This window comes from Saimiri boliviensis, chromosome 5 (assembly GCF_048565385.1).
Source record: "Saimiri boliviensis isolate mSaiBol1 chromosome 5, mSaiBol1.pri, whole genome shotgun sequence".
In the NCBI taxonomy this organism is placed as follows: Eukaryota; Metazoa; Chordata; class Mammalia; order Primates; family Cebidae; genus Saimiri; species Saimiri boliviensis.
Genome location: NC_133453.1, coordinates 74,813,901 through 74,833,555, shown reverse-complemented (window position 1 = coordinate 74,833,555; position 19,655 = coordinate 74,813,901). Strand labels below are relative to the sequence as shown.

The following is a 19,655-nucleotide window of genomic DNA, read 5'->3' as shown; positions in this document are numbered from 1 at the left end:
AATGTTCGAATAGTCTCTGATGAATACACATGCTGTGACTTGCTTCTAAGGAAACGCCTGTCGTGTTCCAGGGAAAAATGACTTCTACCCTCTTAAGTCAGGAAAACTGTACAAGTCTCATTCATTAGTGACAACGTCGATTTTTCCTTAACGTTTCTATTTCTGGAATGCTCATATTCTCATTAGGGCATTTCGGCGTTCAGATAAAGAAATTAAACTATGTTGGGAGAACACTTGGGGAAACAAAGGTGTACTACATCAAAGGGGTTTCCCACTTCAGAAGCTCAACTAGCATCCAAGTTACTCCTGAACTATTTACCAAGACCAAGGTTATCTTAGAGTTTTCTTCATCTCTTGCAGAACTACCTGTTCCCATTAGTGTTTACTCAAATGCTTAGCAAGGTGACTATTCCCATATCTGGCAGGAAGACATGCTTCATTTAACATTAACTCACCATGTGACAGCCCCTTCCCCTCCAATCTCTTCTCAAACATGTGAGGATAAAAAGAAAAGTAGAGTTGTTTGCAATCTGATTTGCGCTTGGTTTTGGCACCAGCAATTGGCCACAGGCACACACACCCCCAATCAGAGGCGCGCACCCCGCTCGCTCCCGGAACTGTCATGCGGGCTGACAGCTGGCACACCTTCCCGTCGCCCTCCACCCGCTTGCAGAAAGCCCACTCCTTACAGTCACGTTGACACTGCTCACCTGCCTGGGCCTCAGCCCACGGCCAAGGAAACGTTTGCCCTCTTCCCAGGAGCTCACTTACAGGTATCGTCCACTGCTCCTCCAGAGCCCAAACAAGGGGCCCTTTGTTACAGTTTTTGCTCCCGGACTCCTCACCCAACTCCTGGCATTCAGCTGGCCTTCAGCAATCCCGGGCAGCCCGGTATGCAGGCAACCAAAAACCAGCCCTCCGCCCGGGTGGCCTCCGAGAAGGTTGGGAGGAAGCAGCCTCTCCGGCTGCGTGGAGGGCGGCCAGTGAGTCAGGCCGCCGGCAGGGCAGCGAGTTGCCAGCCAGGTGAAACCGCCGAGGCCTCGCGTCCTCGCCGTCCTCGCCCTCCCCGGTGAGCGGCGGCGCGGCGCTCTGTGCTTACCCGGCTGGGGTGGCGAGCGGCGTGGGCGCAGCCGGGGCGTCCTGCGGGCGCGGGGTTCGGCCGTCCATCGCCCTGCGGGGCGTTGCGCGGGCTCCAGCTCCGAGGCGGCGCGTCACTGCTGGGGTGGGAGAGGCCGGCGGGTCAGGGCGGGACGCGCGCCTTCCCGAGGCCGGAGCGGGGCTGGCTGAGCGTCAAGAGCCCGCCCGAGCAGCCCCAGCCCCGGCCGGCCCGCCTCCCGGGTGCGCTTCCACCTGCGGGCCCCGGCTCCCAACCCGCGGGCGCCGCCGCCGTCGCCGCAAGGTCTAGCGAGCGCCCAGAGTACGGCGGAGGAGGAGGAGGTGGCGCTGCAGCCCCCGCCCCGTGGGGTTTACTGAGTAGCCATTTGGCGCCTCTCGGGGAGGGAGAGGCGCTGCCCGGGCTGGAAGAGGAGGAGGAGCGGGCCGGGCGCACGGGCACCGCCGCCACGCCGGCAGCGCACTCCCGGGCTCCTCCGGCCGAGTTTGCACAAACAAAACGCCCTGGGAAAACTTTTCCCGAAGAGAAGTTGGGAAGGCTGCTATCTCTTTTTCCCACCCAAGGCTCCTACGTTCTTCTCCGAAGGAGACAGTAGTTCTCCCGTTCTCCCTCGCGGCTTCCTCTCCTACTCTTCCCTCCCCCGGCCCGCACGCTGGCAGCTCGGCTCTCAAGCCAGAACTTGAATGGAGAAGCGGCAGCCCCTGCGAGGCTCAGCCCGGCGCGGCCCAGGCCGGCTCAGCGCCTCCCCTGCCCCGCGGGCGGCGTGCGGGCGCTCGCTGGGCGCTGGGGGCCTCGCGGGAGCCCGCTCGCTCACTCACCCTGCCCCATTTCCCTGCCCGGAGTCCGGGAGCTCGCCGCCGCCTCTGCCGCACGGTTGTCCAGAAGCGGGGACGAGCTCGGCGGCATCGGAGCGAGAGAAGCAGCGAGCCGGAGAGAGGAACGGGGCGGGGGTGGGCCGGGAGCGAGTTGGAATTTCCTTCCCCCAGGGCTTTGGGGTTTGGGGTCCGGCTGGGGAAGCTGAACCGAAAGGAAGCGCCCAGGCGAGGTGTTCCCATTCCCACCGCTAGGGCTGCGCTTCGGGAAGGCTGGTGCGCCCGAGCAGGACAGGTGGGGAGGAAGGGAAGTTACCTGCCTGGCCAGGACCCGAGGGGAGGATTGGGGCCTCCGCGGAACGCGGACAGAAACTCGCAGAGTCGGGCCTGCAGCTTGCCCTCCCTGCAGCCTGACCTTCGAAGTCCAGGATTGTGTGTGTGTATGTGTGTGTGTGTGTGTGTGTGTGTGTATGTGTGTGTGTGTGTGTGTGTGTGTGTGTGTGTTTTCTAACTTGTATTTTTAACTTGACCTCTCAGGTTGCCATTCTTTTAAAAGTGCACCTGTGACACAGATCTTTCTAATTGGTGGCAGGTTTAAGCTTGCCCTGTCTTCAGAGGCATTTTTTTGTAAAAGCCTGTAACAGTTGTGACATGAAAACTGGTCAACAGTATGTCTGATGACAGTCTGTAAGAATTAAGCGATAGATTTTATTCACTTATTGGAAGTTTTACAAGCGTAAAGGAATCATACACAGCTGTGTGCTTGTTTGTACGTTTTAGTAGCCAAGTGCATGCCCTTTAGATGATTCTTTACACCTGACAGACAGGTATTAGGTAGAAGTTACCGCGGTTTTTTGCCATTTTAAAAGTAATGACAAAACCGCAATCACGTTGGTACAACCGTAATATATTTGCATATTTTATATTTTTCAGTTAAGTGCCAATTGTTTTAGGCTGCAAGCCATTCTGATGGATCCAAAAATGTGTTTTCAGAAAGTAATGTGACATTAATTAAGAAATTAAAATTACAGTTTTAAAAACAGATATTTGGATTAAACTGATGGAGAAATCTTACAGGAAGGAACACGCTGAAGGAGACCTCTGCTGTAGTACTGACAGCAAGTAATAAACCTGTGTTAGCCGCTGATAGAGTAACATTGGCAGATATTAAAATTAAACAGATATTAATGCTCCTTTAGTTGTTTATCCATTGCAGCAACAAAAAAAGATTGCTGAACTAAATGCCTAGCCACGTACTATTTGTCTATCATAGGCAGGCATTAGTGTTTATTTCTTCCAGTACATTAAGTAGTCCTTTCAGTGCATCTTTGCATATGAAAAGAAAAAAACACATGACTCATTTGGATTACAATACTGGAACCATATGAGAAAAAAGTTGGTTTTAGAGAGCTTAACTAATAGTAATGCAATTTATTTAAATACCCCTGGATTTTAGTCTTTAAATAATAACTCTGGTTAAACAATTTCATGAATCATTTATGCTTCTGAATGTGAAGCTGTGCAGGCTTTTACAGTTGCTTGCAACAAATATTGAGTAACAGTGAAACTACTTTAAAGTCATATCTTTCAATCACAAGACAGGATTAAATCTTTAATTAGTTTCACCCTTAATTTATGACATACCAGTAATATTATGGACCCTAATACTAGTAAGATTAGGCTAATCTTAATCATAAAACATTTTCATAACATTTCATAACCGCTGAAGGCATTTTCAGTGCTCACCACTTTTTGCTGTCCTCCTTCTGGTCCTAGGGAGGATTATATACTCCACCCCACAGAAATTAGGTATGTTCCTGTGACTTTAAGTGGAAAAGTGACCAGACAAGAAATGCCTTATTTTCTGGTGAAATTGCTTATGCCAGTGTTTGACTCTCTATGTTCTCTTCCTTTGCTGCCACAAACATGAAAGCATGTATTAAAATGAAGATGACACAAGACTGAAGATCCTTGGAATGCTAAACTATTACCCAGAGCACAGCTGCCCTGAAGAGTCCTAGGACCTACAACAGAATCCACATAAGCAAGAAATAAGCTATGTTGGGCAAAACCGCTGAAGAGCACCACCAAGCTTTGTGGTCTTCGCATATGGTACTAAACTATCCTCATTGTAGCCAGTGATTAGCAAAATAGTAATCACAGTGGCTGTAATTTATTTATTTATTCATTTATTTATTTTTGAGACAGAGTCTTGCTCTTGTCACCCAGGCTGGAGTGCAATGTGGTGCAATCTCAGCTCACTGCAACTTCTGCCTCCCGGGTTCAAGAGATTCTCCTGCCTCAGCTTCCTAAGTAGCTGGGATTACAGGCGCACACCACCATGTCCTGCTAAATCTGATATTTTTAGTAGAGGCAAGGTTTCACCATGTTGGCCAGGCTGGTCTTGAACTCCGACATCAGATGATCTGCCTGCCTCGGCCTCCCAAAGTGTTGGGATTACAGGTGTGAGGCACCGGGCCTGACCACTATAAATCTTTTTACATAACAGGAGAAAACCGCCGTTTTCCAATCTTTCTAGTTATGCAAAGCTGTTTCAAAATTGGCCACTTTTCCAAGATTTTGCTCAATTTCCCCGTTTGGGAATCTCCCACTCTCTTCACCACGCAGCCGATCATTTTAAATGGCTAGGCATAGGTATTATCTCCTCAGGAAGACTTCCCTGATTGCGAAACACAAGTAGCCCTTCCCTTTCCTGGCCCCGAGTAGGTTCTGTTAGGTAGAGAAAGGCAATGTGGTGCAATCTCGGCTCACTGCAACTTCTGCCTCCCGGGTTCAAGCGATTCTCCTGCCTCAACCTTCCTAGTAGCTGGGATTACAGGTGTGCACCACCACGCCTGGCCATTTTTTTTGTATTTTAATAGAGACAGGGTTTCACCCATGCTGACCAGCCTGGTCTTAAACTCCTGACCTGGTGATCCTCCCGCCTCAACCTCCCAGAGTGCTGGGATTACAGGCGTAAACCACCTCTCTCGGCCTGTTCTTAAAGGACCACATCTTATCCTTTGTCTCCTGAAAGCATAGCCCAGAACACAAGAGACTCTCCACCAGTATGTGTGCACTGAATAAAGGAATGAAGGAAATCTTCATGATTTCCCTTTTCAGAAGAATCCTAAAGGGAACTTGAGTCAGGGAAAGACTTCAACTCAAAGGGGCTGGTGGGCCACTTTAAATAGAACAGATGGAAGGTGAGTTTGCCTACTAGGGAGAGAAGACTTATTCTCCAAATGGTTGGTTACCTCATGGGGTTAGTATCAAAACGAGTAGAATAAAGCTAAATGAAGGTCTACATAGCTATGTAAATCTTTGAATGATAGTCTAGGTTTCAGAATCCTGCTGGATAGTAAGAAATGGAAATGAGGTTTACATGCTTAATAAATACCTGTGTGCTTATATAAAAAGCAGACAGGCATGTTAAAGTGAACCACTCATGGAAAAATAGGGTTTGTCTAAAGCTTTTGTAAACTGTATGGAACACTGAAAACATTTTTAAATGCTTATTTTAAATACATTTTTATTCCATTGTAAGTGCCACTTGAAAAGCTTTAAAACTGAAAAATTACACCTCAAAGGTGGTTAATATCCTTCTATGCATTTCACCTTTGCACATTACAACCTAAAGAAAGTGTTTGTCTTCTTAGATTGTATACACATGTGTATTGGCAGTTTCACAGAACAAGGTCAGGTTTGTTGCATTTTGATTTTAATAAAAGTCTTATTTCAGACTTTGTATTTCATAGAAGCTGCCCAATCTCAGACAAACTTTTTTTCTGTTATTTATGCATAAGACTTTGTTGATGAAAATGGAGCTGAAACTCAGAATTGCGGCTTTATTCTCAATTCAGTAATATATGCATGATAATTATCATTTCATCTTTGTGTAGTGCTTTCATAATTTAGAGTATTCCTACATGTATTAACACATGGAAAGTGTTGTTAGAATTTGATGTTCCCTATATAAATGTTTCATGGGAGCTTTATCCAAAAATACCAAAACTATTTTCTTTGGCTGTCAGGAATGCTGGGCCAGGTTTTGTGATTAGTTACTACTGTCTTTATCTTTATTATTGTTATATCTTCTTTTCCTTTCTCTCCTATTCCAATTTATAATCTTATTTAATGCCTTTTTTCAAACTGACCAACAATTAATAGATAAGAATAAATAAATTCAACAGATATGTTTGTTGAAATATCAGTTTCCTCAACATAGCAATGTCTACTTCGGAAAAAAAAAAAAATTGTTTTTAATTTTGGCTAGACATGGTGTTTCATGCCTGTAATCCCAGCACTTTGAGAGACCGAGGCAGGCAAATTACCAGAGGTCAAGTGTTTGAGGCCAGCCTGGGCAACATGGTGAAACCCCGTCTCTACTAAAAATTCAAAAAAAAACAAATTAGCTGGGCATGGTGGCAGGTGCCTGTAATCCCAGCTACTCAGGAGGCTGAGGGAGGAGAATTGCTTAAATCTGGGAGGCAAAGGTTGCAGTGAGCTGAGATCATGCCACTGCACTCCAGTCTGGGTGACAGAGTGAGACTCTGTCTCAAAAGCAAAAACGAAAAAATTTTATTTTGTTTCATTGAGGCCTCTCTTCTTCTTTGCACTGAAGTTAGAAATATACGAAGGAAAATATGAAAAATTCTTAACTCTTAAATGTTTAAATGTTGGCTTTACTGTCCAATGTATGCAATTATAATAAAAACTGACAGAATTAGTTTTCTCTATTGAAACTGTAAACAATTGTTAAACATTTTAAAGTCAAATATAATAGCTAAAGTCTGTATTGTTTATGTGGTTTTCAATAACCATAGTAATTGCAGACATTTTAATTCTTGTCAGATCTATTTTAATATGTGAATTAAATGACATACTCAAATGAAGTGGTAATATAGTTATTCATACTTTCAAGTTTAATGCATGGCCCCCCTCTTTAAGTATTATAGATAAAAAATAGTTTTTGTAGACTAATTGAGTGTGGGAGATATTTTTTATCCAGTTATGTTGTTTAACAGAAGAAATAAAAGTCATATTTGGCAAATTTATTCTTAAAATGTAAATAAATCCCTCTTTTTCCTATATAAGGTTTAATATTTACTTTAATATCCAAGTTTGAAGAAAATAAATACAATACTATTTTTAAAGGGAAAATGTGAATTACACTCTTCATGAACCTATATTTGGAATTACAGTTATTATGTTATACCTTTTACTCTTCTGGAGGGTCATTTACAACCAAGCCTTCTAGGAATTGAAAGAACCGAAATAGATGTGCTTTGTTGTCAATTTTAATGAGTTTTTAAACTCATCAGATTTTCATATTTTGAAACGTGAAAAACCACTGAACATTTTTTTAGAATAGAACTTCCAAGGAGATCATATGTTCATGAATTAAATTTGTTTTAATAAAAGGAGTGTTTTATTGGATATCTACTATACCAAGCATTGGGCTAGGAAAACAAAGATCACAAAGATATTGCTTCTGCCCTTTTGGGACTCATGGACCCCTGGGCTCATCAGTACTATTTTTGTGACTCTCAATTAACTTAAAATCTAAAGGAAATTGGTCAATAATCAGTGTAGGGCCTTTTACCCTTCTCCCGAAAGATAACAATTTTCAGTCCTAAGTATTAGAAGAAATGCCTGAATTAGTATGCTATCTCTTAAAATGGTGCTACATTTCTATATTATCATATTTAGTGCTAAGAAGAGACTATTAATATGCACACATTCCAGAATAGAGGTGAGGCCTGGAAAAACATGCACGGGCATGCAGACATGTGATTTCGTGCTATGAGCATGAAAGAGGGCAGGGTTTTCAGTGCCCATTCAAATCTCAAAGCTCAGATTCTCCTCTATCAACACAAAGTTAACTAAAATATACCTTCTCATTTCTGGCTTTAAGATATCCTTTGGCCAAATAAATTTCTGTTTCTGGATTCTGCAATTCTGTTGACAGTAACTTTCTTACTCATTGGAAGTAGATAAACTCTTATCACATTAAAGTATCCGCTTTATTAAAAGTACCCTGGTAATTTAAAATTCAAATATCATTCAAATATGGGTGTTTCTTTAAAAGAAAAACAGGATAAGGACCCAAAAAAAGTCAATTTTATATGACATGATTAACTAAATCTTGATATTTAGGTTTTTAAATTACTTATTCAACTCCAACTATAACTGGAAGCTGCATTTCTCCCTTTCAGTCTTAAAGAGCTTCCTAAAGCCTTAACTGCTTGTCAGTTTCCATGTATTTCAAAATGTACAGCTTTGAGTCAACTAGCCACTGATTTGTCTTTCCAGGCATAAAACCTAACAAGTATCAGCATATTTCATCCTGGCAGGGCTCCTTGCTCCCTCCTGTGCCTTTTCTCCTGGGAGGCTGAGTGTGTGTGTGGTTAACTAAGTACTACAGTGGTTAAGAGCTCAGGCTGTGGAGCCAGACAGGTTTGACTTTACATCCCTGGATTTCACTCTTACCTATCTGGATGACATTAGGAAATTTACTGTTCCTGGCAAAGAGTAAGTGTCCAGTGAAGGGAATGGAGAGCCTTATTAAACAAATGTTACAGATGGGAGCCAGCTGTGTCTCTGTAAGCCTACACCTGTAAAGCATAAATTGTACTCCTCCAAGCTGAGAGCTCTGTCTTCTTGCTCTATAATAACCTTGGGTAAATCACTTAACTGTGGGATCTTCAATTTCCTTATTTCTATAATGAATCTATAAATATTCTGTAATCTCTGAGTTTTCTCACCATCTATGTTGAATAATCAAGTTCATTCTGTTAAAAACTGTTGAATTCATATATATGGACTATTAATAACAAGATGTCACATGCAACCCCTTGCAAAGCACTCTCACTTATTGAATGTAGTTTAAACCACTTAAGGGTTTGCAGAGATAGACATTCATATCACTATTTTACTGTTCTGGAAACTGAAGCAAAGATTTTCCCAAAGCCTTGGTACTAGTAAAGTAGCAAAACTAGGATCAAAAGTTATTTCTTCTGGTTTTTACTTTATTTTGCAGTAGCATTACAGTTACCTTGTTGCAATCATAGCAGATTTAAAAAGGTATCCTAGAGAAAATAAATATTATTGTGTAAGCAGCATGCTGAATATATTTTCCCATCTATCTCCGAAGTCTAGGCCAGCTTCAAAAGTACTGCCTACCTGAACCTGACTTGTCCCAAAGGAAACACTTCATTCTCAGGAGAGTTTAAGGTTGTAGACATGTCCAGTTTCATTTAACGAATATGAAGACCAGGGAGGTAAAACATAGAGGATAAAAACTAAGAGATGGTCAGAAATTCAGATGCATTCTGTAATGAGCACCCTTGACCATATGAAGAAAAAAAAGACACTGTAAGAATGTGATGTCTTGTTATTGTTAGTCCATATTCTACTGTGGGATCCACCCAAGACATTGAAAACTGTACAGAACAGGATGAAGTTGAATCGGATCAATCTATACTCCTAACAAGGTCCACCCCATGGAGATTTGCAGCAGAATTAATGACATTGTATATTTTCCTCTACTAACAACACAAATCTGGAAAAATCAAAGGCAGCCAGACATGGAAAATAACACAAAATGAACATTTGGATTACAAATAGTATGATGAGTAGAGCACACTGCCAAAAGTCCATCTACTATGTTGAAATTACTGTTTCTAGCACATATAAGGCACAATTTTTTAATGTTTTAAACATTCATTATTGGCTGCTTTATTTTTCCTTGGTAACTGTGGTTGAAATAGAAAAAATGGTAGAAAAGCAGAAAAGTGATAGAAAAGCAGAAAATAAGAATAGCATAACTTATTAGATATACGTAAGTGTGTGAGCTTTGGGTTTTTTTTGTTTGGCTCATCTAGTAAGTTGGGAAAATAATAGCTATTCCATAAGATTGTTGAGAAAATTGAATGAGATAACACAGTTAACAGACTTAGCTGAATATCTATAATATACTCAGGCATCACTGGCATACAAGTATGAGTCTGCAATTAACAAGGTAATGGAAAGAGTGTTTCGGATCTCTGACTGAAGTATTTTCTCCTAGGCTTACAATATTTATCAGCCATCACAATGTAAGTATGTAGCAAGATAAGCTTACTTAAATAAGGTGATTTTCTGTTTGATGTATTTGTATATGATTGCATATTTACAAGAGCCACAATGTATATTTCAGGGATAGTGATATATATTTTCTCAATCTTTACAATTTTCTGTTGTAATAAATAGAGTGCATAATTTTGATCAGCAAATAATAAATATTTTCAGAGATCTAGGCATGTAGTAAGTAAATAAATAATTATTTTTGGAATGGAAAAAGGAAATGAGATTAAGATGTTTTCCTGACCATGCTAAAGGAAAACATGTCATTTTTTTCCTTTTACTTTAAAAAAAAAAATACCCGGACTTCAAGGTGACCATATCATTTTTAACTTCCCAATCTCCTACCACATGGGGACTATTTGTGATAATCAGTGACCTTTTACATGGAATGCTACTAAAATACAGTTTTACATCTGGCAAATATAAGACTCCTTTCTTCTCTACATATTTTGATTTAAATGAAGTATTGCCTCATCACTCCAGGTGTGATTCTTACGTATGTTATAAATTAGACAGTCTATCAATATCATAGACCAAGCTGAGCTGTGGTTAACACTATTTCAACACCCAAGAACTTTCTTCCAGTCCTTAATGAAATATATCACTTAAAGAAAAAAAAAAAGTGCTATTATATTAACCAGCCTCAGCTACAGGAAGGCAAATAGAGATGTCCTGGCAACTGAGGCAGGGGCTCTCAGGGTGTCCTGAGCTCATTATGGCTCAAAGCTCTTTAGTGTCTTCAGTGCTTTTTGAGTAAATTTCTTTTTCATTCTAATTTAACTATTTCATGTAAGTTTCCGAAATAATCCACATAAAGTTGATAATATCCTCTGTTTTAACCTAAAAAAGCTGTAATTATGTTGCATTTTTAAGTTCCAAATCCATTTTATTTCTTTTTTAAAATTCTTAACAGTCTTGTCTGAGGTACGCCAATATTATAAGACATTTTTCATAACCTGTTTTTGGCTTTTCATCTCCACTGCGTTTATTTTTACATTTTAAAAATGCAATGTGTTGCTCTTCCTGTAGTCCCCATGGAAAAATCAAGTAGGATTTAGAAGACAATTTATCAGGCTGGTTATAGAGATGAGGGCTGTCCTGAGTAGGAAGCTGGAACAAGATACCTTGAAATCTATTTTTGAAAGTTGTGTTATTTAGCAAAAGCAGTAGATGTAGCTAATTTCAAACTATACCTTTTCATATAAAAGTACTCCTTAAAAATATGAAATAAAAATCTTAAAATTCTATAAAAGAAATTTTATTAAGAATTTAAACCACAATATATAGTACCTTCCAGCAAGCCATAAAGAGAAAAATCCCTTACCAATGTTATAGTAATAATATGCTTGATATTTATTATATTTACTTATGAGATACTAAGGAGTATTATATAATTTAAAGATGCAGTTAATTTTTCCTACATTACAAGACAGCAAGGAAGCATAATTATTTGTATTTTATTTATTTTTTGAGACAGGCTCTCACTCCGCAGCCCATGCTGGAGTGCAGTGATACAATTACAGCTTACTGCAGCCTCAACCTCCTGGGGCTTAGGTGATCCTTTCTCCTCAGCCTCCTGAGTAGCTGGGACTACAGGCATGAACCACTTTACCTGGCTAATTTTTGTATTTTATTGTAGAGAGGGATTTTCACAACATTGCCCAGGCTGGTTTCCAAATTCTGGGCTCAAGTGATGTTCCTGCCTTGACCTCCTAAAGTGCTGGGATTACAGGTGTGAGCCAGTGGAACTGACCTTTATTTTTATTTTAAATATGAGTAAAATGCAACTGAAATTTATGATAAAATAGAAAATTCAGAGGGACAACACCTTTTTCTTTTAACAAAGAGGCTATTCCAGAGCAGAAATTGCTATTACCTGGTTGGTTTTTCAAAAGAAATCAATGATTTATTGTGACCGTAACAGCAATAACTCAAAGAAAAAGAAAAAGGAGTGCAGCTAAACCTTTAGTTGGTTTTTCTGTGTTAAAATCTTTTGTGAGGGTGGGAGAAACAAAGTTGGATCAGGGAGGCTGAACTGGAAAAGGTTTGGTTGGTATTCAAACACAACAACTTCTTTGTGGTTGAGAGAGGTCTGAGGAAAATATGAAACATTGAGAATCTTCCACAATAATGTTTTAATGAATTCAACAACTCTAAAAATGGCATTTATGGATAAGGAGTTTTGAGTGTAAAATTACAAAGATGTAATTTATTTGTAACAGATATTTTTATGTGTATGTTTTATATGTGTATGTGTGTCAGTGGTTGAATTGGTGGCCAGAGGAAATGATAATAATAAGATAATTGTAAAACAACTGTATTAGTCTGTTTTCACATTACTATAAAGAACTACCTGAGGCTGAGTAATTTATTTAGAAAACAGATTTAATTAACTCATATTTCTGCCTGGCTGGGGAGACCTCAGGAAACTAACAATCATGGCAGAAGCTAAACCAGAAGCCAGGCATGTCTTACATGGCAGCAGGAAAGAGAGTGAGCGAATGGGGATGTGCCAGATGTTTAAACCATAGATGTCATGATAACTCACTCCATGTCATGAGAAGAGCATGGGGGAAACATACGCCCATGATCCAGTAACCTCTCATCAGGTCCCTCCCCCGACACACGGGGATTACAATTCCAGGTGAGGTTTGGGTCTAGGACCATACCACCCTGAAAGTGGCTGATCTTGTCTGATCTCAGAACCTAAGCAGGTTAGGCCTGGTTAGTAGTTGGGTGAGAGATTTGGGTGATGACACACAGCCAAACCACATCAACCAAATAACCCAGAGCACAGATAATTTTGTGGTGAGGCAGTGAGGATGGATGGTTAGGAGAGGATCCTTATCCTTCATGGCAGGCCCAATGCCTGAGAACAATCATCTCCCAGAAATCACTTTCCAAACTGATAACACAAAACATTTGAACAATCCTTTGAATTGGAGCATCTTCACAGAATGCTTTCACCCCATTTTGAGGAATCCCCCTTCCATTTACTCACCTAATTATTAACCCAGAAAAAAAAAAAAAAACAGTAATAACATTCTAACCTGTTTTATCACCTGGGCAACTCCAAATATCATTTTTTTTTTTTTGTTCTTATTCCCTTTTACCAAATGTTTTGAGCAAAGGTTAGGAAAAGGAAATATAATTAAATACCCACTATAAGCTGCTGTTGTTTACTTATTTAAAAATATAAAAAATACTCTCCAAAAAACAAAACACAAAAACCCATCAATGTGCTAATAGGTCTTCATAGGTCATAAAAGAAAAAGCTTAGATATCTAAATGCACACCAGTGTAAGTTTACTTTTTATTCTAAAATATCAGAAATTGTTCGACTGATTTTTTTCTCTCAGTTGCTCTCTTTTTCACTAAACTATCTACTTTTGGGTACAAATGTTCACGTAGTATTGAAAACCCGTATTTTGTGAACTCACGTCCTTCTTTGCTAATGTAGTAGCTGTAGCCCTTCAAATGTTGCTCCTGTTTTTTCTGGAGATCTTGAGGTCAGAGGCAAAATTGCTTTTAATTTGAGCTCATGGATAATGTTCTTACGTTACTCAGTTCTATTCTCAGTTACTTGAGGGCAAGAGCTCTCCATTACTATTGCTGCACGGCCACAGCATAAGCACACGTCTCTCTGGATCACGGAAACTCATCACGGGTGCTCTCACAGCTGTAAGTCCTCAAGATGCCAGGGAGGTGCCCATTTCTGGAGTCTTCAATATCCTGAAGTCAGGCTGTGTACTACACCAATAGGCCTTTAATTCCTGTATTTCTTAAACTCCTTCAGCCTTCTGTTCAAAATTCCTTCCACCCTAGAACTCACAGGAGTCAACTCCTGTGGCCTACCTAATTAGTTCTTCAGACATGTCTGAGCATTCCTGTGTTCCATTTAGATTCAAATTATACCCTACATTACCCTTTGAAACAAATAACTATTAGTCTTGATTTTTAGAATGCTCTCTGCCCCCAGAAACCCAGTATCACTCATATCGGTTTGATTCCTCTCTAAACTTATGATCAAATTTCTCCTCTTGACCTCCAGGATTTTAAGAATATCCGTGTTGGTATCATCTGACAACAAATGAAGTTTAGCTTAAGTATGAACTTTTGATAAATAATATGAATTTTGGTGCAAATAAACATCTAACTAAGTTTTCTTATTTGGATTAGTGAAAGACACAGGAACCCTGGTGTTTATCAAGAATCCCAACATAACTAAACATTATTATGAAAAATTACACCTTAGAAATGAAGCAAAAAGGATGATGTATCCTTTCAGTGCCATGCTGGAGCTTTGTCTAATAGGTCCACTTAAAGGTAGTTTAACTCTGTAGGAGAATGCCCCTGTGTTTCATATGTTTCATATACTATTTACTATTGATTAGAACCTAGGCTGTGAAGTTACATGTTAACTTGTGGGTTTTCACTGGGTAGAGATGCAAAGGATCTTGCATCCCTACCCAGAGGATTTTGTCTAGTAGAAAAAATAACTCTAAAAATATTATTTGATTTCTCTATAGGACATTAGTCAGTTTTGTATCTAACCTAGCAATGTTATTCCAACATTCTTCCTTTCTTTTTTATTCTTTCTCTCTCTCTCTCTCTCTCTTTTTTTTTTTTTTTTTTTTTTTTTTTTTTTTTTTTTTTGAGATGAGTTTCACTCTTGTTGCCCAGGCTAGAGTGCCATGGCACAATCTCTGCTCACTGCAACCTCCACCTCCCAGGTTCAAGTGATTCTCCTGCATCAGCCTCCCTAGTAGCTGGGATTACAGGTGCTTGGCACCATGCCCAGCTATTTTTTTTTTTTTTTTTTTGTATTTTTGGTAGAGACAAGGTTTCACTATGTTGGGCAGGCTGGTCTCCAACTCTTGACCTCAGGTGATCCACCCGCCTCAGCCTCCCAAAGTGCTGGATTACAGACAGGAGCCACTGCATCTGGCTCTTTTTCTTGTTTTCAGGACAGGGTCTTGCCCTGTTGCCCAGGTTGGAGTGCGGTGGCATGATCATGGCTCACTGCAGCCTTAATTTCCTGGACTCAAGCAATACTCCCTCCTCAGCCTCTCAAAGAGCTAGAACTACAGGCATGTACCACTGTGCCCGGCTAAATTTGTTTGTGTTTTTCTAAAGACGAGGTCTCACTATGTTGCCCAGGCTGGACTTGACCTCCTGGGCTCAAACAATCTTCCCACCTTGACTTCCCAAAATGCTAGGTTTACCAGCATAAACCACTGTGCCCGGCCCTTCTTTTCTTTAGTAATTCTGCATGTGTGCTCTTGAAATGGCATTTATTACATTGCTAGTTTCCTCATTAACAGTTAAATAAATTTTCGATACATGTTTTACATTTGTATCCAGGCTTTCCATGTGTCTTGTAACAGTGAAAAGACTGCCTCTCATTGACTGAGTATAGAATATTTTCATATATCTGGAAGGTATTAAATCTCTGTTACAATGTCTTTTAAAATAACAGAGCTCTCTTTTTATTTATTAAAGATAAGAACTTACATAAATCTCAAATTTCCAGGATTCCCGGAGTATAAAGAGACTAAAGTTCTAAACCTTTAAAAGAACTAGACTCTGAAGCAGAAAGTTCTTCCTATAGAAACTGGCCAATCAGAAACCTTTCCATTTTAGAATTAAGTTTTCATAATCAAAGTCAATTGATAAAAATAGACTTTTAAAAATTTTAGTTTCAAAACACAGCAATATATCTTTCACCTGTGTGAAATAAAACATAAACATATTCATTTATTTATTTGTTTTCTTATTTAAGTTTTGAATTTGTTTTTCATGGAGATTAATCTGGATTTCTACATTTCTTGTACTATTTCTTGATTAGAAAAGCTAATATTCAAATAATTTATGAAAAAAATAACAAGAAAAAATAACAATCATGTAAATTGAATTACAGTTCTTACAATCTTTAAAAAAAAAGAATTATCTCTGTAATGTATCAGTTTAAATAATTTTCAAGCCCCTTAGTTAACTTCAAGAGCTGGAATTTGAATTAAATCTAATTAGTTGGTGGATGTTATTTGGATACTTAGATAATTTCTAAAGGTCATGCTAACATGCATATTACTTTTTGTTACTTTAAGAAAGTACAAAAAGAATGCATGTATAAAGTCATGCTATATTTAATTACAATTTTTGATGGTTTGCTAAAATGCTTGGGTATGACAAAAATGTCTTAATTCTCTGTATCTCAGTTATCTCTGTGAAATGAAGTTGTTTACTTTGGTTAAGGATTAAATTCATACTGGTGATTGAAATGTTACTAAAAGCAATTGGAGAACTATGATTGTAAATCAAGATAATGGAACTTGTTTTAGTTGATAAAAGGAGAGGGAAAGTAGTGTTATCCTAAGGAAAAATGGCTGGTTGCTATAAAGTATGAAAGAAGATAGTGAAAAATAAATGTGAATAGATATAGACAACTGTAGAAGTTTTGTGGAAAGTGGATTTTAGTTGCTTTGATTTATAATTACTTGCAAATGGTAAGTCTAAAAAGAAGTATAATGTGTTAAATTTTTGGCAAATTTGTTCAAGTTTGATGGTTTTATTCATAAGATAATTTTTAAAGTAGCAGCTTATGAATGAGCCTCTGTCAAATATTACATTTATGAAAAACTAGAATTTGGTTTACTGTCTCTTAAAATTGCAAGTAAGTCTTAGAGAATTCCATCTGCTCTTAATGAGAGGTAATAATATTCTGTGTAATCTGCTCCCAGAACAGGGATTCTGTCTCGCCTTAATAATTTTCAGTAATTTGTGGTAGTGTGTTTGTTTTTCGTGTCCATGATTATTCACAAACAAAATAACATTTCCTCAGTTCTAATTTAAATTATCTTATTGCCACTTTCATTAATAGGTAGCCAATCAAAACCATTCACTGCAGGCATCTGTGGGTCTTTCCTAAGTGACCAAATATCTACTGATAACTCTTATGATTTTACCTCAGATCAAATCCTACAATGTAAGAAGTATTATTTTCAGTATAAATTTTATATCTAAACTATTTTTGGAATTTCCCAGGGCCATGAACAATCAAAAACTTTTTTCCTTTTACCTCATAAAACAGGAAGATGTAAATAATTGAGTTATATGTTATATTCTATATTTCTTAAATATCTGCACACTATTGTAAAATCTGCATGGGAATAGTTGGCATATCAAAGAGAATCTCTACCTTCCCTAAATACTATGAATGAAATTATGTTATACTTATTAATAAAAATATTTCATTGATTATGCTTTTAAATACTGACAATTCATAATAAAGGCTTATGGATACAGAATGGGGATCTTAAGTGTCACCACTTAGACAACTGTCAGATTGTATTAGAAGACTGAGTCAGGATTTTAGTTACTCTCTTTTTAGTCCTGAGGACAACCTCATGAAAGCAAACTGCTGACCTAATATCTAAGATTTAAAGAGTAGGAAAATCTAATTGCTGATATTATGTTTAGTGCTCTTTTTTCTAATGGTGTATATGAGAAACCCCTCCTCGCCTTTTTTCTGAATCTTTCCATAACTCTTTATATAGTAGACTATACTTTTGTAAATTAAAATGAAACACTCTTTAAATGGTAACATTTTCCTTGAGGCTTCAGAATTGGGGAACAGAATACTTTCTTGAGTCTTTCTGATCTTTTGTTATTGCAATATAGTTAATTGTACAGGCTCAATGAAAATCTGTCCTTCTTTTCACCAGGACATAGACAAACTGTGCAACCAAGACCATTCTTGGAAGTGTTAGATATGAATAAATCTTAATTCATCAGTTCTGACAAGACCACCATGAAAGAACAAAGGTTGCAGTTCATAGGTGAAACCTAAGCTCACGAAATGGTCCCAGAAAAAATGGTCTGATATGCATTTGAGATCTTATAGGCTATTAATATCATTACTTCTTAACAGGCCACACGCACGGTATTTTAGGGACCTTGAGCAGAAAACAATATACACAAATTTATAGATACTATAGCTAAAATATCTTGAGATGAGTATTGTGGGTTTGGTTTCCTAGCTTCAGACTAAAGCAGCCAACAAGAGCAATTTTAAAAAACTTGGAATACTAAATCTATTAAAAATGTAATTTGAGGTTCTTTATGAAATTTTCACCGAATTTTCTAGTCTAGGTAGTTGTTCAACATGATATGGCTCTAGATGTACCTACCTTAGCAAGGAGGTTAATTACACCTTGTGCTATAATCATATGATAAAATGAGACCAGTCTTCTCTTGTTTTCAAAAATCATCTTCGGAGACTTGTTGTATAGTTGTGACCTTAAGTAAAATGGAAAATATTTTATGCCCACTGAAAAGAACAAGTTTTTGATATCTAGATTGGTGGGTTTTGCTATTTCTGCCCTTGGAACCAGGTTTAATATTCTCTGTATTCCTCATTAATGAGATAAATAAATGTTTGACGCAAGTTTATTCTCCATTTGTTTTAGTCAGTTTTTCAACTTTTTGAAAATGATACATTATCAAAAACATAATGAAATTCAGTTTAGGTTTCATACCTAACTTTTAATAACTTGACTGTGATTTATAATTTTTAACTTTGGAATTCTACTCCAACATAATGATTAACTTTGCTTTTTGAGCTATTAATTTTTATAATCTTAAAGGAAACACTTCACTATAATTTGTTGATTACCTTGCCCTTGGTCTTAGAAATTTCTGTAATGTTAAATGAGATGAAAAGATTATATTTCTCTAAATCAACTGGTTAATTATTACTCTGTTTGAACATAAAAGCCACCAGATCTATTTCTTGATTATTTATTTCCTTACTTGTCTTGACCTTGCAGCAGTACTTTCCAGTTAGTGAATTCATTGCTAGCACTAATATTTGCATTCACTTCTAGTCATTTTTACATTAAAGAAACCACAGAGAATATGTCTTTTGAGTATGATATACTACAATTTAGTAGCAACTGTAATTGGGTGAGAACTGGTACTAGAAGAAAGGGGGAGCAAATATCAATGATTAAGCATAAAATCAACAGCCAGGGACAAGTATTAGCAGTGAGAAGAACATTTTTATAAATTATTTTATGGGGTAAATCAATCATTTTTAATAATATACAACCATTTTTAATATTTTAATGGAAAAAATAAAATGCATTTTTCTTACTTTACCTTTGGATTGCTCATAGAATATCTTTAATGTTGATGTATACATTAAAACCAGTTATAGTATTTTCAGTGACTTGAATACCTAGACCAAATTTTGCCAAATGATATTTTAATAATTCTTGCCTGCTTGTTGTATAGAGAATTTTTATAAGATGGATAGAGTAGTTGGTTTTGATTAGTTAATAGGTCTTCGTGACCATCTTCCCCGGTGAGTCTTCTACTCCAGCCTTTAATTTAGGTAATTGCTATGGCATTAGCTTAATGGCTTAGCCAGGAAACTATCAGTGACTGTCAAATGAAAACAACAGGATATAACTCCTTATTTTTATTTCAAAAATAGTAATTAGATTCACCAATGGCTGGACTAAATTCCTTTATTACATGACCAATGCAAAAACAGATCCTGTTATAGATTGTATGGAACTAGTCTTTCCCAGACAAACATG

The 19,655-nt window shown here is 38.2% G+C and overlaps 1 protein-coding gene across 6 annotated transcripts in view; it reads right to left on the bottom strand.

Annotated features, from left to right (window-relative positions):
* COBLL1 (cordon-bleu WH2 repeat protein like 1) overlaps nucleotides 1–2,367 on the bottom strand; it is a 166,254-nt gene extending 163,887 nt beyond the window's left edge. For 4 of the 6 annotated variants that reach the window (XM_039469862.2, XM_039469864.2, XM_039469863.2 and 1 more), the window contains exons 1-2: nucleotides 1,933–2,367; nucleotides 1,100–1,217 (exon numbers count right to left, since the gene is read on the bottom strand). In XM_039469862.2, the coding sequence (XP_039325796.2) occupies nucleotides 1,100–1,217; nucleotides 1,933–2,020 (206 nt within the window). In that variant the 5' untranslated portion in view covers nucleotides 2,021–2,367. The other 2 variants (XM_010329522.3, XM_074399583.1) reach the window with 2 other exon arrangements.
* Nucleotides 2,368–19,655: the final 17,288 nt, after the last annotated feature.